Source organism: Ceratotherium simum, chromosome 5 (genome assembly GCF_057802395.1).
Source record: "Ceratotherium simum simum isolate JZ-2026a chromosome 5, ASM5780239v1, whole genome shotgun sequence".
NCBI classification, from domain to species: Eukaryota; Metazoa; Chordata; class Mammalia; order Perissodactyla; family Rhinocerotidae; genus Ceratotherium; species Ceratotherium simum.
The window spans coordinates 49,903,379-49,913,922 of record NC_141904.1 but is presented as its reverse complement, the minus strand read 5'-3'; the positions used below and the strand labels follow the sequence as shown (position 1 = coordinate 49,913,922).

The 10,544-nt window shown below is 46.7% G+C and overlaps 1 protein-coding gene across 2 annotated transcripts; it reads left to right on the top strand.

Annotated features, from left to right (window-relative positions):
- Positions 1-1,346: 1,346 nt before the first annotated feature.
- On the top strand, positions 1,347-8,010 carry NME6 (NME/NM23 nucleoside diphosphate kinase 6). 2 transcript variants are annotated; one of them, XM_004419644.3, is made up of 6 exons: positions 1,347-1,538; positions 4,213-4,309; positions 5,900-6,002; positions 6,572-6,611; positions 7,048-7,208; positions 7,482-8,010. In XM_004419644.3, the coding sequence occupies exons 2-6, from the start codon at positions 4,220-4,222 to the stop codon at positions 7,646-7,648; spliced, it is 561 nt and encodes a 186-aa protein (XP_004419701.1). In that variant the 5' UTR covers positions 1,347-1,538; positions 4,213-4,219; the 3' UTR covers positions 7,649-8,010. The 2 variants fall into 2 exon arrangements, with proteins under 2 accessions (XP_004419701.1, XP_087287045.1); XM_087430919.1 differs by having other exon boundaries at positions 1,348-1,692.
- Positions 8,011-10,544: the final 2,534 nt, after the last annotated feature.

The window sequence follows — 10,544 nt, the reverse complement described above, 5'->3', positions numbered from 1 at the left end:
TTGAACTTGGATAGCACAGAGTTAGAAGGCAGGCACATTTGGCTCTCACACCAAGTTATGTTCTCCAACGCTCCATCAGTATTAACTAAGCTGACATTTGGTCTCCATTCTGCCTGCCATTCCTTTATTTCTGTTGGTTCTGAGCCGAAGTTCAGAAAAAGGTTGTTATTTATTGGGTCTTCCCCTAAAATCACATCTGCCCATAGTTTCATTATATAGGCTTGTTGTTGAGGATGGTCAAAACAATTATAAAATACAGAACTAAAGCCTTCTACGGTATGTGTAAGACAGAGAAACAGAGAAGACAGACAGAAACTTGGTCTAAAAATCGACAAAGTCCCTATAGTCCAAAGGTATGTTAATGAAGATAAAGGTAGAAAACAAAACTGGACATGGTGCATTTGGAAAATAATACTAAATCAGATGTCTGGTCAGTGGCACATGATGAGTTTACTCTCATCCCGTCAAGACAGAAATGGACATGTGCGTTCACCAACCAGACAGGTGACAAATGGACTTTCTTAAAGACACCAGTGGAAACAAGCTGCCAGGACCACAGAACCTCCTTCCAACATTCCAGGAGTGCAACACCTGTATATGCAAGCACCAAAATCAGTTTAAAAAAAATTTATATTGATGACAGCTATCATTTTCACTCTTCTCAAGTTCAGTGATTCCAAGAAAAAATTTTATCACCCTCATTCAACCTGCCACACTGTCCCCTCTCCATAGCCACTGTCATCACCCTCTCAATACACTAGACTAAACACCAGTAAAACCCTCAGTTCTCATCTTCTCACCCTGGACTGCTTCAACAGACTCCAGGGTAACCCACTCCCACTTCCTTAGCGACATGTTCAAGGCCGTTACGACTAGTTTCCCTCATGCCCAGTGTACACCTGGAATCCAGCCAAGAATCCTCCCTCACCAACCCCATATTAGCTCTGCTCCTTCGTGACTACGTATAGCTCAGAAATCAAGACTTTCAATGGCTGAGCACAGAAGTTCTTCGCCCTCAGCGTACCTCCAACAAATACTGGGCACCAACCAGGCACTACCCTAGACAAAACATATAAGAGAGAACCTAGTCAGACAAGGTCCACTCCGGTGGCCCCAAGGGAGGGCGCTGCCCACTGCCAGGCTGGCACCCTGAAACGCCCATCCTGTCCTCTAGGTGTCCTGCCTCTGGCCCTCCCTCCCGCCTGAGGGCGCCCAAGCTGGGCTCGGAGGAGCAGTTTCCGCCCGAGACGGCTTCATCCTCTCGTCCAGTCCGGGGCAAGCGCCGGAGAGGTACAAGGGCCGCCACCAGGTCGGCCCTTCTCCTGCCAGCTGCGCCCGCCTCCGGCCCTGGCCAATCCGACTGCGTGCTCGCCCTCCAAGACTCACACGTCACCTCATTCCGCTTCCGGCAAGGCCCGCAGCCTCACGGCAAGGACCCAAGGAGAGCTGCCCGGCGCACCGCCTGAAGGACCCCGCTTGGGCCGCACAGGCTAGCTATCACGGTGCCTGGTGGCTGGGCGGCGCAGCGGGAGGACCAGGTGAATCCGGCCCCGAACTCTAGCAGGACTGGGGCTCTGAATAGCCCAGAATCTGGAGTGGGCTTAGGCCCCGGTACAGGGGCAAGGGTCGCGCGGCTGTAGGCCTGGAAAAACGGAGGGGCAGCGAGGAAGAGGACGGTGTCAAGAGCAGAGGGTGTGAACCCGGGGGACTAGAGGGCGGGGCCTCAGGTGTGGGGGCGGGGGGGTGGAGGCGGAGTTGAGACGCTGCAGGTCCCCGCCGGGCCTGGGAGGACTAGAAGCTTGACCTTCGGCTTCCTGGAAGCAGAGGAAGTGGCGCCTTAGGTGTGGGGGCAAATGTCCAGGCAACTTCTAAAATTTGTAATTCTCTGATGGAGTGACCTTTAAGTTGAGCAAGTTACTCAACCTGTCAACATCTGTTGTAAACCAAGACCAAGACAGCCATAACTTAGCTGGCATTAGGAAAGGAACCACGTCCTCTCCTAGAGAGCCCCTAGTAGCCTGGCCTTGGAATAGCTGGATCAGGTTCGTTCATTAACTCATTCAGTTAGCTACGTGCTAGGCACTCTGCACAGAATACTAAGGCTAGGATGGTGAGCAAAACAGATCCCAGCTTTCGTAGAGCTAACCTTCTAGTGGGGAAGATGTACCTGAAGAAAACATACAAGAAGCCATGAGAAATAACAGGGGAAGTGAGCTAAGACCTAGTGGGTGAGTAGGAGGTAACCAGAGGAAGCACATCTGGACTGATAAAAATTCTCAGGCAAAGGCTGTCAGGCCAGAAAATCTGGAGCTATAAGGCCCATGAGGCTAGAGCAAAAGAAAGTTAAGGAGTGTGGGGTTCCAGATGAGTCTAGAGAGGTACACAGGGATCAGATCATGTGAAGCCTAGTAGGCCACGATAAGGATTTGGGGTTTTATCATAAAAGCAGGGTACACTTTAAAGGGTTAAGGAGGAGAATGATATTAGATTTGCATTTTTAGTTCACTCTGGCTGCTGTGTGGAGAACAGACTGTAGAGGGTGGCAAGAGTAGAAACTGGGAGACCATTGAGGAAGCTGTTGCAGAAGTTCAGGGAGGATGTCTTGGACTGGAGTGGTGGCAGTTGAGAGGGAGAGAACTGTATGGATTTGAGAGAGATTGGTTAGGTAACATTGCCAGAACTTGGTGGTATGGAGGGTGAGGGAGGGGAGATGTCAAGGATGTCTCTCCCTAGATATATGGTGAAGATTCCGCTCACTTTTGGATTATTCACCACCTGGGATATTAGGGAGAGTAGGTTGGCTGATCTTGTACTGGTTAGACTGGGCTTAGCTTTGTGGTTTGAGTGGAGTATCAAGCTGAAAGCTGTAGAAAGGACATGGGTAGATGAGATGTTGGCATAGTTTTTTTTGTTTGGGCCAGACCCTAGCACTGCCTTTAATGTGATTGTTAGGCTACTTTTGGGCTAAGAGAGATGAGAGTGTTGTCCAGACTCAATCCCTGTGTGTGTTCAGGGAAGCCTTCTCTGTATTTGTTGGCAAATTTAGGGGTTCCACCAGATAATCTTTTGAGACCTAGTACTTAGTCCTGCAGAGATGATCAATTTCTCACATGTAAATAGAATTTTACAGTTGAAAGAGACCTCAAATACTCTTAGTCCAGTTTATAAAATATTTTCTGTTCTTTATATCATTTCCACAATTATTTATTGAGCTCGTACACCATGCTAGACACTAGAAATACAAAGATGAATGGAATAAGACTATATAGGTTTGGAGCTGGCCCTGTGGCCTAGGGGTTAAGTTCGTATGCTCTGCTTCAGCGGCCCGGGTTTGCAGGTTCAGATCCCAGGTGCAGACCTACACCACTTGTCAGCCATGCTGTGGCAGCAACCCACAAACAAAATAGAGGAAGATTGGCAACAGATGTTAGTTCAGGGCGAATCTTCCTCAGCAAAAAAAACCAAAAAACAAAAATGAAATAAGAAAAAGACTATATAGGTTCATTTAGTCAATAAAATTGACCAAGCACCTTTGTGCCAGGCACTGTTTCAGCTGCTTCAGATACAAAATGGTTACAACTAGTCCTTGGCCTTGGAGTTGAGTGTCTGCAAGCCTTGCATTGAGGACAGCTGAGTGTTTTTTGGGCAGGGAGATCCTGTCCTATCTGTAAGATTAGATAAGAGATGGTATATATCCCGCAGACTTTTTTTGGTATCTTGGCAGCATCCCAGTTCTTGTCTATTCAGTCTTCTAATTCTAGAATTGATGGGAGAGCACTATGGGATAGAGGATGAGTGGAAACAGTTATTGTACCCTTATGGCCAGGCTGTTTAGGAATATAAATTGTAAATCCTCTGTAAAACACAAAGGAAAGTTAGGAAGGGAAGGGAATGTTGGCAGAGACAGGTAGTGTTTAAACTTGAATTTCTCCTGAATAGGTAACTCCTTTGTAGGCTTATAGTCGCACAAACAAGATTATGTATATTACACGGCAACTTCAGTGCCCACTCTACCAACCCCTTCCCTCAATCTCATGAGCCCCAATGGGCAATTAAATACAAATAATGTATACAGCCTTACTAGGTAACCTTCAAGTTTTATGAGTGTCAGGAGTGAGAGCACCGGTTGGCGTGCAAGGCTGCATGGCTCCAGAGTAGGAAGGGTGGGGAGTGCAGCACTGATGGGTCCCTAATCCAACTCTCTGATGGCAGGAGTGAGATGACTTCTATCTTGCGAAGCCCTCAGGCTCTCCAGCTCACTCTGGCCCTGATCAAGCCTGATGCAGTTGCTCACCCACTGATTCTGGAGGTAAGAACAAATCCTAAGCCTCTGCTGTATGCCCAGGGCATTGCTTCTGTTTCAGGTTCCATAGAGCCACTTGTGAAGAGTGACAACACAGTCCTGTGCTAGCTGCTGTGGAGGCAAAGCTAGGAGCCCTGGACTCTGACCCTAAGGAGACTAAAAATGTATTGGAGAATTGGGCCAGGTATAAAATATAAGAAAGGATCCTATACAATAACAATAAGAACCAAACTTTAATACAATGTATATATATTAGTTTTCTATTGCTACTTAACAAATTACCACAAACTTAGCAGCTTAAAACAACACTCATTTATTATCTTACAATTCTAGAATTTAGAGGTCCAGTAGGCTTGGCTGGGTTCTCTCCTTAGGGTCTCACAAGGCCAAAGTCAAGGTATCAGCTGATTGGGCCCTTATCTGGAGGGTCTGGGGAAGAAGACACTTCCCAACTCATTCAGGTTGTTAGCAGGTTCCTGTGCTTATAGGACTGAGGTCCCCATATCCTTGCTGGCCTTCAGGCAAGGACTGCTCTCAGTTTTTAGAGACCACTCACATTCCTTATCCCATAGCCCACTCCATCTTCAAGACAGCAACAGTGCGTCGAATGCCTCTCATGCTTTAAATCTCTCTGACCTCTCCTTTAGCCCCCAGCCAGATAAAACTCTGCTTATAAAGAGCTCATGTGATTAATTAGGCCCCTCTGGATAATCTCCCTTTTGATTAAAGCAAAGTCAACTGCCAGTAACCTTAATTACACCTGCAAAATCCCTTTTGCTATGTAATGTAACATAATCATGTTGCATCATATTCACAGTCTTGGAGATCTGGATGCAGAATCTTGGTGGGGCTGGGTGAGGGTCATTTGAGGATTCTGCCTACAATAGTTTGATAAGTGCTAGCTGAGCAGCACTGTTCAGTAAGCCTACTGCGGTGCAGAGGAAAACCAGAGCAGCCAGGAGTGGTGGCCTGCAAGTGCTAGGACTTGGCCAGGCCTCAGAGGAAGGGTGGACTTCAGTTTGTGCACAGGAGGAGGGCAGGTGTTCCATAGAAGGGAGATGCTGAGGCAGGAATGTGTGTGGTGGGTCTGAGTGCCACAGGCGGGCTGGGTTGATGGGACTAGAGAATGGGAAATGGTGGAGGGCAAGGAAACTGCAGCCTTGAGCAGTGGGCTAAAGTGGTTGTACTTCATTCCATGAATAATAGGAACCACTCAAAAGCTTCTAACCAGAGTGGGACATATAAATTATGGTATTTTTAATCTATCGAGTGTGATGGTTTGGAGAGAGAAAAACTCAAGGCAAAACCACTATCAAGAGACTTTTATGATGGTCTTAGTGTGGGTCCTGTGGGCTTAAGCTCAAAGGGCTGTAGGAATGGAGGGGCAGAGATAGCACTTCCTGCCCCCCTCCACCTGAGGCTCACGCTCTGGCTATGTGACTGAAGGTCTTTACCTCACCTCACCTTCTTTCTCTTCTGACCCACCAACAGGACAGACCCGCAAGTCCTGGACTCTAGCGGGTCTTCATGGTTCTTTTGGTCAGCCTCAGATGGTCCCTTTGACTGATTTTTATCTTTGGGGTGGTATTTATCCAGGCTGTTCATCAGCAGATTCTGAGCAACAAGTTCCTTATTGTACGAATGAGAGAACTTCTGTGGAGAAAAGAAGATTGCCAGAAGTTTTACCAAGAGCATGAAGGTAGGATCAACAGTCCTCTGATTGGGAAGCATCTCTATGCCAAGAGGCGTGCAAGAGAGATTTTACCTGGATACACAATGGCAGGCTCTCTCTGACCTACCAACTGTAAAATTGCAGCCAGCCTTCTAAAGTCTTGGTTTATACACAGACTTTTCATGATTATCAATCTTTTTTAATATTTTTTCTAGGAGGATTCCACCTCAGAGTCCCAACCAGAAACTTAGTTTTATGTCCTGATAATATCAGTAGTTAACAATTAGTGAATGTTTACACTGTCAGAAATTGGCCTAATGCTCATGATTTCCTTTAATTCTGCCAACAGCCCTGGTGAGGTAGGTATTGTTGTATCCTCAGTACACAGATTAGGGAACTGAGTTAGGGAAGATAATGACTTACCTGAAACTGCACAGTTGTAAGTGGCAGAGCCTGGATTCTGACTCAAGAATGTCAGATTCCAAGGTCCTTGTTCTTTTCTCTAAAACGGTTTTTATTATTCCAAGTAAGAAGGCAGACGTACAAAAAGTTCTCTTGGGCGCCAGTGTCTTGATGAAGGTACTCTCTCTTTGCAGGGCGTTTTTTCTATCAGCGGCTGGTGGAGTTCATGGCCAGGTACTTCCAAATTTGGTTCTGGCATCTTTATCCACTGAGACATAGCTCTCCTGCCCCCTGAATAGATTTGTTAATTTCATTTGCCACTTTTTAAAGTGGTAATCAGTGTCAGGTGGCTGAAGAAACATGGACTTGGGGCTCTGACTGATCCAACACTGACCTGGTGGCCACCTGTCACTGGTCCAGTGGTTACTGGACCAGTGGCTGTAGAAGAGTAGTATTGAATGCTACCTAGCAACTCTGCTGATCTCTGTGGCCTTTCTTGTACATCAGCAGTGGCCCTTTATCACCTTCTATTTGAAGCAGCATTGGTACCTAGCTATAAAGGCAAGGAAACTCTCAGGATATACAGTGTGCTTTTATTTGTGCCCTGCTCACAGTGTACCCTCCTAGACCAGATAGCCAGATTGCTGATATGTCCTCCTTCTGTTCACAGTGGGCCAATCCGAGCCTACATCCTCGCCCACAAGGATGCCATCCAGTTCTGGAGGACGCTGATGGGACCCACCAGAGTGTTTCGAGCACGCTACGTGGCCCCAGATTCAATTCGGGGGAGTTTTGGCCTCACTGACACCCGCAACACAACCCATGGCTCCGGTGAGTCTGCCTCCCATGTCAGCCACAAATAAGGGAGCATGGTTTGGGGTTGGTGGGCAGGCCATATGGTAGGGTTGAGAACCAGGTCCCCCCAGTGAGCTTTCTTCCCAGTTGTGTTTGTGGCCCTTTGTGGCCTTCTCAGTAGATGTGGCCCCAGGACTGAGGGGCAGGCAGAAGTAGAGGCTCAGGTTTCTGAACCCGATTATGACTGTCTCTTGCCTCCATCCTGTGCTCTCTACGAGAACCCCTTCTCTTTCTTACCTCTCCTTACAGACTCTGTGGTTTCAGCCAGTAGAGAGATTGCAGCCTTCTTCCCTGACTTCAGTGAACAGCGCTGGTATGAGGAAGAGGAGCCCCAGTTGCGCTATGGCCCTGTGTGCTATAGTCCAGAGGGAGGCATCCACTATGCAGCCGGAACAGGAGGCCTGGGACCAGCCTGATTCAGGCCTGTTGGTCTGTGAAGACTGGTGGCATTGCCCAACCTTTTCTCGTAGACCTCTGGTCCAGGGTATTCTCCTAGGACCAGGGAGGCCTTGGGCTCATGGTGCCATCTCTACTGGGCAATGCCACCTGCCTGAGGGCCTAGCTCCTGATTGCCACCTCCTCTAGAATCTAGCTCTGTCTGCCTCTTCTCTGAATGTTCTTGAGTGGTTCAGAGGAATGATGGCTCCTCTTTTTTCTGAGAACTATGCATCTTTTTTCAAGGAGGAGCTTGCCTAATTGGCTTGCCTGAAAAATGCAGTGACTGTGTATAAGCAACATTTGGCCTATCTTCTTCAATAAAAGTCAGTGTTCTACTGAATTATCAAGGCTGGGAGCACTGCTCTAGGTGCTTTCTCTCTATCCTTAACTGGAGTAATTAAACCTGTCCTGAAGGTAAGTTTCTGGTCTCTGCTAACTGAAGAGAGAATTGTGTAGAAATCTCCCAGGAGGTTCACACACACAGTGTGCAGCTTATGTAACCCAGCGACGGAGCTGAGTGTCGGCTTAAATCCATGCTGTGCACCTGGCACAGGGCTGCATTCTGGAGGAAGGGTCATCTTTTATTTGAACAAAAGTGTGTTTGCCCATTGAGGCATGTTTTTATGACTCACTTTTTTTCTGATTTGCACAAAGCCACTAAAGGTAGCCATGTCTCTGTTGTACCTGAGGATGACAGTTATCTATTGCTGCATTATGAATCACCTCAAAATTTAGTGGCTTAAAACAATAATGATTTATTCTTATGTGTCTGTGAATTGGTTGGGTAATTCTGTTGGTCTCACTTGGACTTATTCATGTGGCGGCATTCAGCAGGTGAATCCAACATGGTCTTTCATCCTAAGCTTCTTTATAGCACAGTTGTTCCAGGGTTCCAAGAGGGCAGGCCCCATTCACAAACTTATCAAGCTTCTGTGTTATGTTTGCCAATATCCCATTGGCCAAAGCAAGTCACATGGCTAAGCCCAGAGTCCAGGTGGGAAGGGACTGCATAAGGGCATGGATACCGGGAGGTGTGAATCACTGGGGGCCAGTACCATGACAATCTACCACACTGGGAGTAGTGGGGAGCCTTGAATTTATATAGAATTTATGAAAACAAATATTTGCACAGTCCAACAAAGGAGATGAATAAATAGCCAGAAAAGGAAGGAAAAAACCAAGGGTGTGTGGATCAGGAAAGTCAAGAGAAGGGTGTTTCTGGAGAATGAAGCAATGTTGAATGCTGTTGAGAAGTCCAGAATGATGAAGCCTTTAAAGTACTCCCTAAATGTGGCAGCATGGAGGTCACTGTGACCTGGGCAAGAGCAGCACCTGTGGAGTGGTAGAGAGGTTACCTTGTATGGAAGTTAGCGGGCTGAAGCATTTATACTGTCATACTACCTTTGGGTTTAGAGTGAGATGTCTAGGAGTCTTGGAGAATCTTCTTACATCTGAATCTATAAAGGTATCTGCATATGCTCCCATCTTCTCATATCCTCCTGTTACAACATAGGAAGAGTCCTGCTTCCCATCCAGCCACTCCTTCCATGTGTGCTCTGAATCCCATCTCCTTGCTGTTTTGGTTATCTAGTCTCTACTGCACTTTTACCTTTCTCCACTGAGTCCTTCTGCTTTGAATTCAAACATGTTTTGGCGTCTCCCCTCTTTCAAAATCCTTTTAATCCCTTTTCCCCCTTCAGCAACCTCTGTTTCTTCATCTCCGCACAGCCAAACCCACATCGGTTGTCTACACTGACAGGCTCATCCCCATTTTGTCAACAGCCCACTCCAATGTGGCTTGCCCACTTACTCCAGAGGAGACTGGTTTCTTCATGCCTTTGTCACTGTTGCCCAGCACAGTGCCAGACATGTATCATTGCTTTGTAAATAGTAATGGACCATCCATACTCTGGTCTTTGACATCACTTAGAATACCTCCATCTCTAAATTCTTTAAGTCCTACTTTTAAATCATAGTCTTCTGCATCCCTCTCTCATGTTTCCAAACCTAGACCATTCACTCATCTACTCTCCTAGGTAACTTTTTCATATATTCTTTCATATATTCTATTCATATTTCATATATTCTTCTCTCTCTTCAAACCTCCAACACTTCTTTCTCCTTCCTCACTCTCCAGCTTTTGACCTTGCTGCTGCTTTCTTCTATTGGAAGATAATGGAAACAGCCAGAAGAGAAACTCCTCAGACTCTCAAGACCACGCTGAGCACCTACCTGCATCTATGCTTAGGTACTCTGCTTCCCTCCTGTTAGGATGAACAATGGATAAACCTTGCAAGCTCCTATTTAAAGCCACTGCCTTTTTGTCCTGTCTCCTCCCACCTACTCAAGGTATTGCTCTAGCAATTTTTCCTATCTCTCCTGCATCATCAAGAGATAGATCTTACAAACATGCTGTAGTTTCTCTCATTTAAAAAAAACAAAAGCAGGGGCCAGCCCGGTGGCATAGTGGTTAAGTTCGCGTGCTCCACTTCGGCAGCCTGGGGTTTGCGGGTTCAGATCCTGGGCATGGACCTACATCACTCATCAAGCCATGCTGTGGTGGCATGCTACATACAAAGTAGAGGAGGATGGGCACAGATGTTTGCTCAGGGTCACTCTTCCTCAAGCAAAAAGAGGAGGATTGGCAATGGATGTTAGGGCCAATCTTCCTCACCAAAAATAAAATAAAAGCAAATCTTTCTTGACGCCACATCTCCTTCTTTTGCCACTATCCCATTTCTTTACTCACCTTTACAGCAAAACTCTCAAAAGAGTAGCCTAGAATAGCAGTGACCAGTGACTTCCAGTCTAGACAAAATGGTGTAGACCCATTTATCTCTGCTCCTCCCTGCTGAGTACAACTATAAACCTGAA